Below are 19,298 nucleotides of genomic sequence, written 5' to 3'. Positions count from 1 at the left end.
TGTGTATGTGGCTAGGTATGTGTGGGTATGATTGCTTGTTTGTGTGTTAGTGGGCGTGTGTGTGATTTTATGAGTGTGTTCTTTATTTGTGTCTGTGTTTGTGTGGATATGAGCTTGTTCGTTTCTTTCTTTGTGTATGAGTTTGTGTTAGTTTGCGTAATCATGGGGGTATGTGTGTTTGTTTGTGTGATAGCGTGTCAGTTGTGGCTGTTAATGTGTGTGTTTGTGTGTGTGTGTTTTCTGGGTGTGCGTGTATGTGTGTTTTTGAGAGTTTCTGTTTGTTTGTGTGTGTTTTGTGTAATTGTGGGTCTTCGTGTTTTGGTGTGCTTGTTTCTGCGCAGGCGGATATGTGTTTGATCCTATGTGTTTTATAAGTGTTCGCTTGTGTGTTTGTGTATGAATATGTGTGTATGTAGGTATTTATGTGTGTGTTTGTGTGTGTGTGTCTTTGTGCGTGTGTTTTTATGTGAATTTGGTTGTTTCTGTGGGTACGGTTGTGTCAGTTCGTGCGTTGGTGTGCGTCTTTTTTTGGTTGTGCGCCTGGGTGTGTCTGTGAGCCCTTGTCTCTGTGTGTTTGTGTGTGTGAGTGTGTGTATGTGGTTGTTTGCGTGTGGGTGTGGACGCTTTTTTGTGTGATTGTGTGTTTTGTGTGTCCTTGTCTGTGTATTTGTACGCCTTTATATGTCTTTCTTTGTCTGTGTTTGTGTGTTTTTTGTACATGTGGGTATGAGTGTTAGTGTGTGTGTGTGTGTTGTCGGTGTGTATGTGTTTGTTAGTGTTTGTGAGCGATTTTGTGTGTGGTTGTGCGAATAAGTGTTTGCTTGTGTAATATTACATTTGCCTATGTGTGTTGGTAGTTGTGTTTTTTGCGTAAATGTTTGTTTACCTTCATGTGTTCTTGTAGGTGTTTATTTAGGTGTGTGTTTGTTACGTTGCGTATTTGTGGATATGTATGTGTGCGTTTGTGTGTTCCTGTCCTTGTTTTTTTGTGTTTGCGTATATGTGTTTGTGCTTGTGTTTGTGTGTGTTTATGTGTGTGTTTATGTATGTGTCTTTGCGTGTGTGGCCGTGGGTATGTGTGTGTTTTATGTCTGTGTTTATGTGTGTGTGTAATTGTGTGTACGCGCCTATTATGTGTTTTTTATGTGTGTGTGTTTGTTTGTGAGATGTTCTGTGTGTGCTGTGGGTGTGTATGTTTGCCTTTGTGTTTGTGTGCGGGTTTGCGTATGTTTTTCTGTTTGTTTGTTTAGTTGTGCAATTGTGTAATGGTTTTTGTGTTTTTTGTGTAGGTTTGTGTTCATTTTTATGTGTTTGTGTAAGTGTTTATATGTGTGTTTGTTTGGCTGTGTGTATGTGGGTGTGTATTTATGACTATGCCTGTATTTGTGTTTGTGTACGTGCGTGTGCTTAAGTGCGTGTGGAGATGTGTGTGTATTGTGTGGGTTTCTAAGTGTTTTTGTACGCGCCTTTTAAGTGTTTTCTGTGTGTGTTTGTTTCTTTGTGTTTATTTGTGTACACGTGGGTATGGTTGTTTGTTTTGTGTGTGTGTGTGTTTGTTTGTTTTTGCTTGTGCGGCTTGTTGGTGTGCAGATATTTGAGTTTGTGCGGGTGTTTCTTTCCGTCTGTGTGTGTGTTTTGGAATGTTTTTCTGTGTTTGTATATGTGTTAGCGTGTTTGTTTGTGCGTGCGTGCTTTTATATGTGCGCAGTTGTGTATTTGTGTGTGTTCAGTTATGTGTGTGTGTGTTTGTGTGTGTGTGTGGGGGGGGGGGCGTTTGTTTGGTTACATGAGGCTTTGTGTGTTTTTGTGTGTGTGTGTGTTTGTTTTTTTTTGCCCGTGTTTGTGTGGGTGTGAATGGTTGTGTTTGTTCGTTTGTTTTTGCCTTTATTTGTTTGTGTCTGAATGTGTGTCTGCTTGTGCTTGTGTGTGACTGAATGTTTGTTTATGTGTGTGTGTGTGTCTGTGTGTGTGAGTGACTGTTTGTTTCGTGTAAGCTTGTGTGTAGATTTATGCGCGTTTTTATGCGTTTCTATCTGTGTTTTTTTATTTGTTTGTTTATACTTGTGGCTCTGAGTGTTTGTGTGTGTTTGTGTGGGTAAATGTTTGTCATGTGGGTGCGTCTTTGGGTGTGTGTTTGTTTGCAAGTTTGTGTGTGAGTGTGTTCCTTTATCCGTGTAATTGTGCGTTTGTGTATAAAGATATTTGTGTTTTTTGTGTAGGTCTGTGTTTGTTCCTGAGAGTTCTTCATGTGTGTTTGGTTGGTTGTTTGTATGTGAACACTAATGTGTGGGTATAAGTGTGTTTGTGTGTTTATGTCTGCGCGCGTGTTTGCATACGTCTTTGCATGTGTGTTTGTTAGTGGGTGTGCTTGTGGGTTAGTGTTGTGCGTGTTTTTGTATCTTTGTGCGCGTATATATAGGTATATATGTGTGGATTTTGTTTGTGTTTGTGTATCTTTTGGTACGCTCCTTCTATGTGTTTTTTTGTGTCTGTGTTTGTTTGTATTTGTTTGTGTGTACAGGTGCGTATATGTTTTTGTGCGCGCGTGTTTGTTTGTGGGTGTGTTTTTGTGTGTTTTTGTATGTGTTAGCGTGTTTGTGCGTGTTTTTATGCGTGTGTGTTTTTGTGCCTGTGTGTGTGAGAATTCGTGGTCAGCTGTTTTTGTCATGTGCACGTGTGTGTGTGTGTTTGTTTGTTTGTGTACAAAGGGCTTTTTGAGTCTATGTTTTCATGTGTGGGTGTGTGTGTGAATAATTTTGTGTGTTCGTGCGTAGAAGTCTTTGATTTTTTGTATGTCTGAATGCGTGTCTTTGTGTGCTTGTGTTAGTCGGGACTTTTGTGTGTGCCTATGTGTCTGTGTGATTGTGTGTTTTCTGTTGAGTTGTGTGTATCCTTATACGCATTTTAGTGTGTTTCTGTGTCTGTGCTTTTGTATTTGTTTGTTTGTACACGTGGGTGTGTGTGTTTGTGTGTGTTAGCATCTGTTTGTGTATGTGTTAGCGTGATTGTGTCTACGTGTTTGCTTCTGTGTGTGCGTGGATGTGTGATAGCTACTGCATAGGCACCGGATTTCTTCTATTTTAGAAGCTGCAATAATAAAGGATGCTTTACATAAGGCTAAAGAAGAACATACACTTAGCTTTAGAATGACAAGACCAAATGAAAATTTTCATTTTGATGATGAACTTATACTTAAAACACAAAAATGAGGTTTAATCAGATTATCTGTTTATAATTCTGTGTTAAATATACCTGAAAAGAAAAACAAAATTGGTAATACTCCAAATTACCAAAATAAATCGTTTAATAAAGATTCTTCTGGTGAAGTCTCACTTAAATATGATGCAATTACAAAAATAACACCCGGATCTTACGAAGTATTTTAAATAGCAGAGATAATAAAATAAGAAAAGTATGGTAATCTATAATAGAAGCGGATAAAAATACAATGGTATATAAAATGCATGTAGTAAAAGGTATATATGTTTGATAAATAAAACTCGATAGCGGCGCTACTAAGATTTAATAAACAAGTAGATACCTATGGTAATTATAAACCAAATAATATTGTTGGTACAATGGGTTTTGATACAATTATTATTCTCTCTAATAATATATCTGGTGATAAAAATAAAAGAAAATAAATCTGATATATTGTATGCATTTAAGCTGACTGAAACACCTGGTTATATGACAGTTTATAAACCAACAAATGTTTTATATCAAAATGCTACAAGAGACAGAATAGAGTATATTGAATTTAGTATTAGAGGTGAACATGGTAGACCAATTGTTTTTAATGATTATGCAATGATTTTTATTTTACTTTTAGTGTTATTTTAATAATAGCTGTTTTTTTAAAAGTCTGTAAACATAAATTTCAAAATAATGTATTCAATTTATAAAGTTGATAAAATTTAGCGACATTTGTCATATTTGAGAAGTTAGTTCATTCACTGAAAAGTTGTTAGGAGTGTATCATTGGAATTATAGAAAATTTGTGTCACCCCTCTCCTGTGCCTGTAATCACATATACACATGTGCCTGTAGTTGCGTTTGCGTGTGTATGCGTCTGTGTATATGTGTGTGTGCGTGTGTGTGTGCATGTGTGTGTGTTTCTGAGTTTTTTGTCCCGGGTCGAGAAGAAATCGGAAAAATATATAAGATAAGCAGTGAATGCGGTGTTATCAAGTAATTTCACCACTAGAGTAAGCGGTGAAGATTCAAAAATTTACCACATTTCACCTCATTCTACAGATAACTGTCCTTGCACGGATTCGATCCTCTCATCCTACATGTCGGCCACTTCTTCTTCCAATGCGCCACTTCTCACTTAAATCTAGAATATTTTCAAATCAAATTCACTCTACTTTTTGTAAAATATACGCGTGGAACTTTTGTAATATTAGCGGTGAAATTACCATTTTTAGTGGTGAAATGTTGTTATTTTTTGTAATTGCACTGCTTATTCTAGTGTTCAAAAAGATGTTTGATTATTCGTGGGTAAATTTTCCGTGCGTCTTTTAATAAATATATATTAACTTCGTTGAACAAAAGACTTCGCAGCGTTTTCTAAGCGGTGAATTTTCAATTTTTCACCACTAATTTCAGCGGTGAATTTGAGTAATTTGATCGCATTCACTGCTGATCTCACACAATTTAAACACTTTTTCTAAGCTTCGATTTTATTTAATTTCACAACTAAGTTAATTGGTGAATTAATGCTTTCATTGCATTATTTCATTGCATTCACCGCTTATCTTACATAATCGGACACTTTTTCAAAGCGCTAAAACTATGTAATTTCACCGATAAATCCAGTGGCGAAATTATGTATTTTCACTGCTACCAGGCGATAAAGATTTTTTTGACCTCATTCACCGCCTGCTTTATCTAATTTGCACTTATGCAGACACAGCAAAAATATTTTGCACTTATGCAAACACAGCAAAAATAAACTTGACCTTTTTCATTCAAAAAGACAGAGAAGGCAATGTCTATGACAAACTCTAATAATACTCAACTAGAAAGCCAGGAGCATTTCAATCTAATTGAACGAACGGATCCTTCCTAACTATCCCTAACTGAATGGGTTCAACTTAAAAAGGAAATTTCCTACAAATTATATCTTGACTTACATCAAAGATTACAAAAAAGGAAAAAAATTATTGAAAATGAGCTCGTTACTTATCGGCGACAACTGCAGGACAAAACATTGGAACATTCATCTAATGAAGGGGAGGGCACAACCAACCATGAATCAAAGTCTCGAGAAAGCCAGATTTTTTCAGAGAAGGTCAGAGATTTTGATTTAATCCCCCTCAAACAAGAACAATCAAATTTGGATCTGGTTAGCAGCATCATTAGTAAGCTAGAAAGTGATGCAACAATTCCACTGGACTACAACACTTCCACTAAAATTATTTGGAAAACAAAAAAAAGCAGAATTTAGAAACAATCTTTCAACCGTATGATCTAAATGTGACTAATAAGCATCAAGCAACTAACATTAAGGATGAATCGAACTCACTTATAGATTACGTTTTTATTGATGGAAACGAACCCTTCTTTATAGTGAAATTTTTGACTCACCAGTACAAACAGATCATTTTGCTCAATTGATTATTCTTGCCACCAAACCTTAGCAAGAACAAAGTAAATAAAAAACAATTTTCTGATAAAACGAATTACAACCCAAAAGATTTTAAACATTCTATCAAGCAATTAAACTGGGAAAATTTTTACAGTGAAATGCTACGCACATTTTAGCGAAATCTTGATCAGCAAATACTCCTTCATGCGCCAATCAAAACAATTTTTATAGGAAACAACAAATCACAATTTTCCCTTGCCAAACGGTTCATTTCAAAAAAACACACGTAACCAAAAATATGCTTAGAGAGCAATACCTCAAATCAGAATCTTTCCACGAGTTTTTCGAATTGAAAGCCGAAGTGTGCGCCGGCTATGAAAAAGATTTTGAGAAATTTCATAATCAGTTAAATGAAAACTCAACTTCAAAGCGCAAGAAATGGAATCTGATCAATGAAGTAAAAAATTCCGAGAAAACGACAACTACAGTATACTCTTTAAAAACTCTTTCAATGAAATTATTACAGATAAAACTAAAATAGCCAACTTACTTAATTTAAAAATTAGTAACTTAGGAGAGTTTTCGAAAGTAGGAACTTTACTGTAGACCTGCCTATGGTGAGGCAAAAAACACCTTTTCTTTTTTTGTTACTAAGATTGAATGTCTCAAAACGCTTCTTGCTCTTGGAAAATTCAGACCATTGGGTCCTTCTACCATTCCCTCATGGGCATTGCGAGACGCAGCTAGTGATCTAGCTGAGCCTATTTGTTTTCTAATGATTGAATTTAAAAAAAAAACAGAAACATTCCCTGCTGAACTCAAAAGAGCCGACATCGCTCCACTTTTTAAAAAAGGAGACCTTGATGATCCTCTAAAACTATAGATCAATTTCGTTAACACCAGCATTAGCAAAAGTTTTTGAATCTTTTATTAAACAACAAATTGATGAATATGTTCATAAGAATGCTCTGCTTTCTAAAACACAGTTTGGTTACCGAGAAAATTTTTCTACAACAGATGTGCTCGTTTATTTAACTGAAAAATTACGATGCAACAAAAACGAGAAAAAAATTACTGTAGCAGCATTTTTAGGTCTATCAAAAGCTTTCGACTCCATTAATCACGAGCTCATGATTCGAAAGCTTTCCATTCTTGGATTTTCGATATCAGCTCAAAATCTAAATACGAGCTATCTTTCAAACAGAACACAAAGAGTCATAATCAATAATGTTAAATCAGGGTGGATTGAAGTGGCTCAAGGTGTTCCGCAAGGAACAGTCTTAGGTCCACTCTTGTTCAATCTGTATGTTAACGATCTTAGCAACTTTTTGTCATGTTAAACAATAAAGTACGCAGATGACACAGTCCTATTAGGCTCTTATTATTAAGTTCTCAAATGCAAAGACGAGCTTGAGAAGGCCATAGAAAATTGCATATAATTTTTAAAATTACATCACCTCAAGATCAATCCGGATAAAACAGAGTTAAATATTTTTGGTAGCTCTAATGCTCAAGACGAAACGACATTAAAAGTCAGAGCCCAATTAATAAACTCGCAAGCGGAAAAAAATATCTCGGTGGTTATATTGACAAAGACCTCAAATATCAAAAACAATTAAAAGTTGTTTTGGTCAAAAATGGCCCAGGGCATTAAATGCATATATGCACTCAGGAACATAATTCCCACTGTATAAAAAAAATTATTTTGAATTCCTTTGTTCTCAGTCATGTTCAATTTTCTGCAACCATCAATCAAAATCTCATAACAACACAAGAAAAGCAGTTGAATTGGGCCATCAAAGCTTGTTTTCACAGACAAAGTTTGAATCATCCAAAATGAACCTTGGTATACTACCTATTTCGCTGCTTTTTGATTACAGGGCTGCCACTTACTGTCATAGCATCATGAATAAAAAGAAGCCTTTTTTCTCAAGCTCAGCTTTGAAATTACCAACCGCAAGTTTTTATATACACGAGTGTACTCAAAAAATTTTTACCCAGACAATTTCAAAATGTAATTTGCATGAAAAAAGTATTATTAAAAGAGGTATTCTGCAACACGATTCTTTCTCAAAAAAATATTTGTTAATGTCATACAGTCTTTCAAAGAAGAAATATAAGCAGTTTTTTCCTAATGAATACAAGAAGGACCCGAAGAAAACCCAACATGGTTCAATTACTTGGAAACATTTTGAGTTCAATTAAATTTCTTTCTGTTTTGTATTGAATTTATGTTACTGTCGTTTCTCCCCGCCAATACAAGTGACTTCTCTATTCGGTCGATATTTCAGTTATTATAAATTATTAGTTTCTCTGTTGTAATTATCAATACTCTTCTACACTGCCTATCTCTGTAAATTTTACTATGACTGAAACATTTACAGATATTAGGAGAAATACAGTGTTCCTTTTTTTTGCACCGCATTCACCGCTTATCTTACAAAATTTTCCGCATTCACCGCTTATTACATATTTTTGCTGTGAATGGCGGTGACACCTCGACTCGGTGTGTGTGTGTGTTTGTAGGTGTTTTTTTATGCGTGTTTGTGTGTGAGTTGTGTGTTTGTGTAGTGTATAGGTTACCAGTGGTGTGGAAGAGTGCCTTGATGGATGTCTCCTGTCCATTGAAGAAAAGAGTGGCCATATCATTGAACTCAGAGTGGTTGCAGAAGAAGTCCCTCGTCACTGTGTCATCCTCCGAGGCACCCCCACTCCCAAACGAAGAACTCTAATCAAGCCAAATTGATCTTTCACCGAAATGTGTACTCGAAGGGGCTACAGATTTGAGTTGACTGTGGATATTTAATTTTTGGTCAATAAAAATTAATCAAAACTGTGTGTAGAGCAAGAGGAAATGTTTGAGGGCATATAAATTAGTGTTTGAGGCTATCCTCAAACACTAATTTATATGCCCTCAAACATTTTCTCTTGCTCTACACAGTTTTGATTAGACCCAAATTGGTTTATGATCAGAACCAGTCGAGCGCACACCCGTGTGTTCCCAGACTGAAACTACAGGGTCTGGACGGAAGTTCGAGCGCACTACAGTCTGCACCATGGTCTGGAGATGGTCTGATCAGAGGTAAATTTGGTCTGAAAAGTCTGATCATAGGCGGATTCGAGCGCACTTGGGTCTGATCAGAGGCGATTTCGAGCGCAATTGGGTCTGATCATAATCTCTTCGAGCGCACTTTGGTCTGATCAGAGGCTACTTCGAGCGCAATTGGGTCTTATCATAACCTCTTCGAGCGCATTTGGGTCTGATCAGAGGCTACTCCGAGCGCAATTGGGTCTGAACATAACCTCTTCGAGCGCACTTGGGTCTGATCAGAAATGTTTTCGAACGCAATTGGGTCTGATCAGGGACCGTTTCGAGCGCCTTATTTTTTTTGTTATTTTTTGTTTTTTTACTGAGAGATGTTGGCGCTGCCAAGAGGCAACAATATAAAGCAGCGTTCTGATCAGAGATTCATATAAAGCCCGATAGCTCAGATCAGAAAAACGGAGTCCAGCTGATAGCAAAGGCGGTCCCCTTAAGAGGAAATTTTGATCAACTGGAGACCACGATGTTTCTTATGGAAAGCTGTCTAAACTCGTCCACTGAGTCAGAAATATAAACAAAACGGTACCTTAAGTAAAATTTGCTCTCAACAGTTTGGGTTTAGTTTTCTTTAGCAATACTTTTATAATTGGTTTTTCCTTAGATGAATTAAATACTGCAGACATCAGTTTTTATGAAATGAATATATTATAGCAAAATTAAGTGATTTGTTCATAAGTGAAATTTTTCTCTGATCAGGCCATTTCGAGCGCACTTGAGTCTGATCAGAACCGGTTTCGAACGCGTTTCAGTCTGATCATAAATGGCCGCAAGCGCAACTGGGTCTGATCATAACCTCTTCGAGCGCACTTGAGTTTGATCATAGTCTGATGAAGGTCTGGGCAATGGTCTGAATTTGAGTCTGGACTGTGGTCTAAAGAAGGTCTGATAAGAACGCCTTCGGTCTGAAAAGTCTGATCAGAGACCCTTTGTGTCTGGAAAGTCTGATCAGAGACCCTTTGTGTCTGAAAAGTCTGACCAGGGTTAATTTCCGTCTGGAAAGTCTGATCAGAGATAATTTCGGTCTGGAAAGTCTGATCAGACGAAAATTTCGGTCTGGACATCAGCATGGGATATAATCTAGTGTTTGAGGCTATTCCGTTTGCTCTTGTTCGTTTTTGCGTTTTTCAAAGGAGACTTTCTCAAAGAAAAATGCACAAGGAGTCAAAGCAAGGTGACCTACTGAGAGCCTAGACATGTATACAACAAATTAAATCAAGTTGTAACTTGACCATCGTGACCAATGTCGATTTTTTACCCCAAAAAAGATGTATGATTAGGGGGATAACCGGGGGAATTTTTAGCCAATTCCCCTCAAAACTCACATTATTTTGGAGGGTAAGGGGGGGGGGGGTAATTCGATGTAAGTGTGGGGGTATTGGGGGTAATTTTGGGGGTAAAATGGTGCTACATTAGGAGGGTAATTTTGAGGGGTGAAACGGTATAAGGGTAGGAGGTAAGGGGGTAAAACGATGCAAGAGTAAATCTAACAAAAAAACCCCTTACCCCACATTACCCATCTATTCTTACATCGTATTAACCCCCCAAAATAAAATACCCCCATAATCTCAGATGTCTTTGGGGGGGGGGGGAGTATTTTTCGGGGTTAAAATCTTAAAATTAGCCCCTTTTAGTATACAGGTCAGCCACCCTCCCCCGGGTTGGTGCCGACCCCATGTATTCAGATAGGATAAAGCGGCCTCCACGAGTGGGTTCAACTAACATGTATTAAGATACGGTATAGCTGGGGCATGCATTCGGATAGGGTATAGCTCGGGCATCTATTAAGATAGGGTATAGCTTGGTCATGTATTAAGATACGGTATAGCCAACTATTTGTATTAAGGTAGGCTCTAGACGACTATATTTATTAAGATAGGTCATAGTCGACCGCATGTATTAAGATAGTGTTTACTTGACTACATCTATTAGGATTAGGTATAGGCTCAGTAGTAAATACGGTGCAAATTGGGGGGGGGGGGTTGGGTTAGGTAGGGAGAACACTCCGATTGGTTGAAATGTTATGGGCGTCAATAATAACTTTTGCGTAATTGTTAAGTGCATACTTGAGAACAACACAATAGTAAATTGCAGTTGGTGATTAATTACCCTATTATCTCAGGGGTAATTTTGTCACTTTTTGAATTTTGGTTTCGAAATTTTTGGTCATATTAAAACGGGAAATTAACTGGCGTGGGTTTCCAATTACCCTAATTGTCTTAAGGGCGAACAAGTCACGTCATGAATTTTGGTTTTGAAGTTTTTGATCAATAGGAAAAATTGTTTCCATAATCGTTTGAATAAATTGTGTACTTGTGGTCCCTCACGCGCTCATTATTTGGAAAAAGTTAAATGATAGAGAAAATGAATTATATAGAATTACAGACACATTATAAATGCGCAATAGGTGTTTTAAAAATGATATATATAATAGTTGTGTAATTTATATGTTAGGTGGTGCTATATGAAAACCAGCAGTTTGATTAATGCTTTTTTTAATTAATGCTCAAGTTTTGATTTTGATAGCTAAACAACGTAAAGCTTGTTTGGGACATTGTTCAGCCACTTAAACGTTTTTCCATTCATTGCTCTACGTTTTTTCTCATCCTTTGAATATTTGGTTTCTGTATGTCTGCTTCTAACAATAATCTGATCGTCGCAAGAGCTATTATTTCAAAATAATTTCAAATTTTTTCACAATGAATTCAGAGACCCAATAATTTTATAATAATTTCATAGACCCAATAATTTCATAGTCTCAGCAACAACGTTGGAGTCAGGATTTTCTTCTCCGCCACTTCTAACGTCTACCAATGACGTTAGACCAAGACGGATATAAAAATTGATCAAGGGAGTAATAATAGCTCCATTTTCCAACCGGACGGTCGATATTAGCATTCGCCGTGGTTGCTTCAGTAAGTTATTTTCAACAGCGTACTCTTTCATATAAGTCCCAATATCAGATCAACTAACGTTGCAATTTTTTTAAGAAAATAGAAAAAATCGTATTCTAGATTGCAACCCCGCGTTAACTTCTAGATTGCATTGTTTGATTGTTTGTATCCAAAATTCTATCCGGCTCTTTTTTTGGCTGGAAGAGACTCTTGCTTTTGAGAACCTTTAAAAAGAGCTCTTTCTCACGTAACTTTTGACATTTTCCTCTTTTTTAAAACCTGCCCACCATTTGCACTCCCAGATTTAAACAATCTTTTACTCTTTAATTTTTAAGTATTCTATTTTCATTTCGTCAAATTCTTTTTTGTTATTTTCTCTGTGTTTCCTCTTGCGAGAGACTTGCTGCCTTCATCTCCTGTTAACGATAGAAATGAAAGCAGCAACCCATGGATTTAAACGCCGTATTACATTGAGTGCAAAATCCATCAACGCCAAAAGAGTCAATCTTACTCTATTTTCCAATTATGTAGGAGCTCTCAATGTTACATTCGTAAGGTTGTGATTGAAGATACGATACAACAAGTTTCTCAAATTTTCGAGGTCCTTTTGTTCGAGCCGTGAGATTTTGAGATTCTGTATCAAACTCCCATCGAGTGCAAAACTCAGAAGGCATTTCTTGGCACAGTGAAAGATTTAGAGTTAGTTAGCGTCCTCACCCACAATAGAATGGCAAAGGTCTCCAGGTTTTTTATGGGGGCTGATCAACTACTGCTTTTCTGGTAAAAACAATAGATAGACACCAGTTAAATCCTTGCGTATTTTTTCATGTAAAAACTTGTCAGCTTCAACAAAACAAAAAAATGGTTCGTTGACTTGTGAAGACAGATATCAGCCAGATTGTTAATTGTACATCCAAGCTTTGACAAAACTTTTCCCTTGTTGTGATAAAACTCCATCCTTTACTGCTTTACTTCCAGTGCTGGAACAACATCCTTGTTGTCCTAAGACTTGACAAAACCTCTGAATGTAGCCATTTGTTCCTGCTCCCAGACCACTTTAAGGTAATTGCAATTGTCAACTCCAGACAGAGGAAGGTTTTTTAATTTCCACATTTTAATGGCTCTTGTTGAGAAAATCCACTGTTCAGCAATTTATTAAAATCGGAAGATTCCAATGGTTTATGATCTCTCAGTTTGCTAAAGAAACACTCGTAAGGACGGAGAAAAGTTTCATTGAGCTTGTCGGGAGTTTGAAACCATCCATAGGCAAAAATTCGTTCTAATTTGTCTTGAATGCTTTACAAAAAATTAAGTGATGTAGCTCCGCCGAGAAAGTTGAGGGTATCAAGTATTTTTACGACACCAAAATTTAAAGAAACAAAGTGATTTGCCTTTTTAATAACAGTAGACTGTTTAATAACAGTAGACTGTTGAAAATCAAGCTCATGAATAAGATAAGGTAGGCAAAAGGGCTCAATGAAGTTTAAATCATACGTTCAACTATTGAATTTGAACACACGTGAAGTATTCACATAACGCGCAAAGTGTTGCTGTAAGGCCAAAAGCTAATTTTTTCTGCATTTGGAGAAATTGCGTAGACTGCCATACTTTCTTCGATACTTTCATCTTCACACTGAAATGACTTAAATGCTGGATCATTTTGAGCTTCTATTTCATTTAATTTTTCAACAATTGCATTTCATCGTGCTCTGAATATTGTTTCAATACAGTATAACATTGTTTGCAATTCAGTTTTAATTTTGGTTGCAGTTTTCAATAGCTTCGACCAAACATATAATCAGAGTTTTCGGATGTTTGTCACATAAAATGACAGAATCAGCAACTAAATTGGAGGAAAGAGAGACAGAGATTGGCTCATGTTTTTCAATCAAAATGGTTGTAATTCTGTCTTTTGTCTAATCGGAGGCTATATTGATTCAAACTAAAAAAGGCATGTTTTTGAACAATTTTGGATCATCGTTATAAGAAATTCCAACTCCGTCAAAATTATCAAGTAATTTCTCGCGCGATGTAGACACAACTTTTGAGTAAATGTGTTGTACTCTATCTTTGGACGTTTTAACATGATTGTTGAAATTTGCTGATATCCGAACGAACTTATCGGAATTAGGGCAACGGAATTGATGAAAAAATTGTAATTGTTAGCATATCTGTTTGTTGTAGCGCAGTAATTCTTTGTTTTTTTATACAGTTCAAAACTTCTCATCACATATTCACTGGTAAAATCTCTATGTTGTGCTTTATCAACAAATGCGAGATGATCTGTCGATACCCCACTGAGGTTGATTGGGTCATGTCCAGACTAATGAGGAACACAGCAAACAATTTTTTGGCATTGCTCTCAAGCTCTGATCATGCATTTTAGTGAACAGCTATAGCTCGGATTACACAAAGATAAACTTTGTAGTTCTCGACAGGTCCATTCGATAAAAGACAGTTCACATCTGATCTTCTGAGTAACTCAGAGCAAATTTGTAGTCAGAGCAAATCACCATTCTGTATTCTCCCGCTGCTGATCACACGTCTCCACTAAATCCATCTTTTCAATCCTATCCTGAAGAGAGATTGTCCCCTTTGGAACAGTGTAGACAAAATTTCTCATAGAAAGTGCTGTTGTCGTGATCGTAAAAGTATCGATACTCGTCCATGTCCAAATCTCTCAAGAGAATTTCCAAATCTCTCATGTCCAAATCTCTCTAGAAAATACCAAGAACCAATTATACTTGGGCTGCAGAGTTGAGTTTTTAGAATGCTCTTTCCAACTTTTTCATTAATTTCAAGGGGATTGAACTTGGACAACGTAAAGTTGAACACTTGATGTCTCCCCTTTTCCATCTCGTCATCGTCAAAAACTAACGCTGGCAAGCACTAAATTCTTGTTGAAGCTGCTCGTTTGTCTTGTCCAGTTCTTCTTATTCCAGAACCTCTTTAGGATTTTCACTCGGAATGGTTCCAAGTATTGTTGAAGTTCCATGCTTTTTTTCTCTTGTGTTGCTGAAGAGAATAGAAACTTGAAAAATCCTTAAAGCAAAACGAACACACAGTTCTAACCATTGTATCATTAGGACCGTGATGCTCAACAAGATGGTAATTCAAGTTCTCCTTTTCTATGAAGAGAATTGTGAACTTTTGGTACAAAAAAATCCTATTGCCGCAAAACTTCTTGTGCCGAGCTAGATGGTTTTTAACAATCATTTTTTTTCACACTTTGTGCATTTATCTGGGAGACTCCTAACAAGAGCAAGCATTGTACTTTCTTCGTTCAATGTGATATGAAAAAAAGTTGGCAAAATTGTGATAAAATAAATATGAAATTAACAAAGTGAGGACGACAGAAAATTTTGTACACTATAGGGGAACCAATCTATGATTCATTTTTCCCTATATGGAAATGAAATCATTTTCAACATAAGAAGCTTGTTGTCATAATTGAACAATCTAGAAACTAAGAAACTGAACCACTCAATTTAAAAATGCTTTAATTTTTTCAGTGGATTTTTTCAATTTACAAATGCTTTAATTATTCATTTTAAATCAACATTCATTTTAAATCAGTGAATATATTCCCTGCGCAAACTAAAAAATCTCAAATCATACTTATTTATCCTCCTTAATATTTCTGTAAAATTTTACCTAAGTTTTTTCTTTCATTCCGATTGAATCCAAAAACAGACTCGCAACATATTTAAACAAATTGATTTAATTTCTTCGAATTCTTCAAGTTTATGTCTCTCCGCTGCTGACAGATTTCGCAGCCTGCGAATACGGTCGTAATGAAAATTGAAATTATCGCATGAACGTGCTTTACAACAAAGTTAAAGATATCGAGGACAAATATTCAACCATACTTGATGAACAAATATTTACTTTACAACCTGACAATATTGTCTTGGAACCTCCCAATCAATCAAAATTCAGCGTAAAAGAAATGATTCTTAAGATTAACGTTTTTTTTGTAGTTGATTTTTAATTTTGATTTTCTTATACATAAATAGAGTAGTGCGTGAAATTTTGCTCATTTGTAAAAAATGTGCATCAAGAATCATTTACAATTATTGCAAAAAAATTACTAGAAATATAGGAGTGAATAATTTTGATAACCAAAGGATATAGTTTTAAAAGTGGTAACAATACAGAAAAAGATTTTTTAAAAAATCAACAGAAAAAGCTAAACATAAAGATTAATAGAAGGCCAAAATGCATAATTAAGGGTGAAATTTAACAAAATAGAATCATAAAAGCAGATGATAAGAAAGGCTACAATAAGTCAAATCAAAAGCAATTTAAGCAACTTTGATGATAAAAGCTTCTTCGTTAAGAAAATTGTCAGTTATCAGCATGACAAGAATTGTTACTTAATTAAAAAAGATAAACATAGTACTAAGTATTGGGTATAGGTTAGGATTTGGAAATACTGAGATAACCAGTCAACATCAGAATTACAAAAATCAGAGAGCTTAATTCATGTTGCAAAAACCAGATGAGAGGGGGTTCAAATCGACAAGTGGAGGAGGGTCGACAATAGGAGTGTTAAGGGGGGCGGGGGGGGGTAACTAAGGGGGTTCTATATTTAAGGATTAATAACAGCCCTTCACGCAATGAATTTGACTCCTCAAAACAATTTTGGTGAATCGAATTTTAGAGTATATTAGGGCTTAGTTCTCTAAGAGAGCTTAATGCTTTCCGAGCTCTACCTGTTTATCACGTTTTCAGGACGAAAATTCAAATCAGTCAGACAAAATTTAGTCAAGCAAAAAATCGCATTAAAAGCAAAAAATCGCATTAAAGCAGGCAGTTTCAATTTAATTGCTAGACACATCGTTTGAGAGCAATTAATAACGTTAAGCTAGTAGGTTTTTGCAATTTGGTGTTCGGTTCTTTTTTCACGGTCTCATTGGCTACACTCAACATCTGGTATACGTGCACTGATCACAGTTAGGCTGGAAGAGAAACCATCCATCGGATAGCATTAGCGTAAATTTTGATTAGTGGATAGACTAAATAAGACAGGAGGTTGTATTTTTTAATGATTGACAAATGAAATTTTGTGTTTTTTGACATGTTCTTATGTGTAAATAGCAGTGGATAAAAAATGTCTGTTCACATATGTTTCATTTTTTGAACCTCTGTGAATAGCAGAAAAATGGACATTTTCAATTTTTAAATTAAAGTTTCGGTTAGAAAATAGACATTTCTAGTGATTAACGGTTTTATAAAATTTTCTATCCTGATAAAAAGTGGATAGAAAATTGGCTATTTTTAGTGTTTTTTTAAAAACTGTAGTAGTGGACGAAAAGTGCCTTGAAACATATGTCTTATTTTCAAAAGCGTGTGGGAATCACTTTGCTTCCACTACTGTCCAAAGGATCAGACGAAAAATTGGTCATTATATAAATTGCTTTAAAAATAACGCAGGGGTAATATAATTGCTTAAAATCTTTTTTGAGAGCAATTTAAAAAAATAGGCAGGACTTAGCGTGCTTAGGAACTCGCGACATTCGGTTCCGATTTTCCCGTAAGACTGGGGCTGCAAAACTGGGGTATTTATGTAAGACTGGGGTTTCAATGGGGGTATTTTTTAGGAAAAGGCAGCTCAAAATTCTAAAATCTTTTTGGGCTCCGATGGTCTACAAAGGGAGAAAAATGATGTAAGGGTGAGGGGTAATGGAGAAAATACAGCCCAACTCTTAACTCTTCAGTCTTCTTGAGAGATCAAAATGGTCTAAGAGGGGGGTGTTAAACTATCTTTTACGCTCTTACTCTCACATAATCCCCCTTCACCTCCTTGCAGCCCAAAAACAACTGAGATTTTTGAGCAGCATTTTCCTTACAAAATCCAACCATTGCAGCGCCAATCTTATCTCATTACAACCTCTCGGCAGCACCACTCTTACACGCTTTCAACCCTTTGCAGCCCAACTCTTACACCTTTTTTAACCCTCTCAACAATTTAATCCCTACTTTTATATCATTTTATTTAACCCCCCCCCCCACTTACATCATTTTATTTACCCCCCTCACATACATCATTTTATTTACCCCCTTTGAAGAATTAACCTTACAATGTTTTTCAATGTTTTTTGTTTTAGCCCCGCATACTCAAAGATTGACATTCTTGATCTCAAAACCTCTGTAACCTCAGCGGGTTCTCCTTATCCTCCTGACCTTGAATGCTTGTCCAACTTTTGACTGTCCACATATTGGAACAGTATTCTTTAGAAATACCACCTCTGAACAAATTCCCCCTCAAATTTACATCATTTTGCCCCCCCCCCCTTGGCAGACCAACTCTAACATCATTTGACACTCTCTTATCAAAATTTATCCCTCACGCTTACATCATTTTATCCCACACTGGAAACTCATTTCTTACATCATTCTATTCCCTCTTAATAAATTACTCCCTCAATCTTAGATCAATTAACCCCCCCCCCCCCCCCCACCTGGCAGGCCAATTCTTAAATCATTTTACTCCTCTGATCATAATACCATTTACTCTTACATCAATTTACTTATCTCGGCAGTCAAATTGTTACATCATTTTACATCCTCCATCACTCTTACCCCATTTACTTCATCAATCTTACCCCATTTTATTCCCGCTGGCGGCCCGATTTTCAAACCATTTTAGTCAAACACTTATGTCTTATTTTTGAAAGTGTGTTGGAATCATTTTAATTCCATTACTGTCCCAAGGGTCTGACGAACAATCGTTCAATAGAAAAATGGCTGTAAAAATAACACAGGAGCAGTATAATTGCTTCAAAGACGTCAGAGTGGGGCTGCATTGAGAGAATGTTTTGTGGAAAATGCAGCTCAACACACTTACATTTTTTTGAGCTGCAAGGGTCTGCCAAGGGGTTAGATGATGTAAGAGTCAGGGTGTAAAAGACAAACTAACCCCCCATTCTTACATCTTTTTGGTCTGTCCGGGATAAAAGATGTAAGAGGATTTAATGGAGAAAAGGAATCATTTTAGCCATCTTGACTATAATAATGTAGGATTGCGGGTTAATTTATTTTTACCCCCTCACTTCTGCATTATTTTACCCCCTGACAGACCAAAAAGATTTACGAGGGGGCGGTAAAAACATCATTTACACCTCACTCTTACATGGTCCCCCACCCCTTCGCAGCCCATTGCAGCCCAAGCTCAAGAATTTTGAGTTGCTTTTTCCTCAAAAGTCCTAACAGTTAGTGTCACTCTTACATCATTACACCCTCTCGGCAGCTCCCCTCTTACACCCCTTTAGCCCCTTCGCAGCCCCACTCTTACACTTTTTACCTCCTCTCAACAAGTTATCTCTTACTCTTACATCATTTCACCCCATTGGAAGCGCTAACCTTACATTGTTTTTGCTCGCTTACATGAAGACTGACAGTCTTGATCCCACAACCTCCGTATCCTAAGCCGGATCTCCTAATTATCCAGACCATCAATGCTTGCCAACTCTTGACGGTTTTTTTTAAATAATATTTGTAGGAAATACCCCTCAGAGCAAACTAACACCTCATTCTTACAACATTTGAACCCTTTTTCAACAAATTACACACTGAATTTTTCCTCCATTTAGACCGTTGGCGGCCCAATTCTTACATCTTTTACAATCAATGAAACAATTACCCCCCTCACTCTTGCACCATTTCACTCCTTTTGGCAGCCCAGTTCTTAAACGATTTTATCCCCTCT

General features: G+C 36.5%; 1 protein-coding gene across 1 annotated transcript in view; it reads right to left on the bottom strand.

Annotated features, from left to right (window-relative positions):
• Positions 1-19,298, bottom strand: part of LOC142358614 (H(+)/Cl(-) exchange transporter 6-like) — a 197,616-nt gene that overhangs the window by 142,615 nt on the left and 35,703 nt on the right. Inside the window, exon 10 of the mRNA XM_075410060.1 lies at positions 8,177-8,321. Coding sequence (XP_075266175.1) covers positions 8,177-8,321 — 145 coding nt within the window. The remainder of the gene's footprint in view (positions 1-8,176; positions 8,322-19,298) is intronic.

This window comes from Convolutriloba macropyga, chromosome 2 (genome assembly GCF_964194025.1).
Source record: "Convolutriloba macropyga chromosome 2, txConMacr16.3, whole genome shotgun sequence".
Lineage (NCBI taxonomy): Eukaryota > Metazoa > Xenacoelomorpha > Acoela > Convolutidae > Convolutriloba > Convolutriloba macropyga.
The sequence above is the reverse complement of the archived record's forward strand: the minus strand, read 5'-3'. Positions and strand labels throughout refer to the sequence as shown.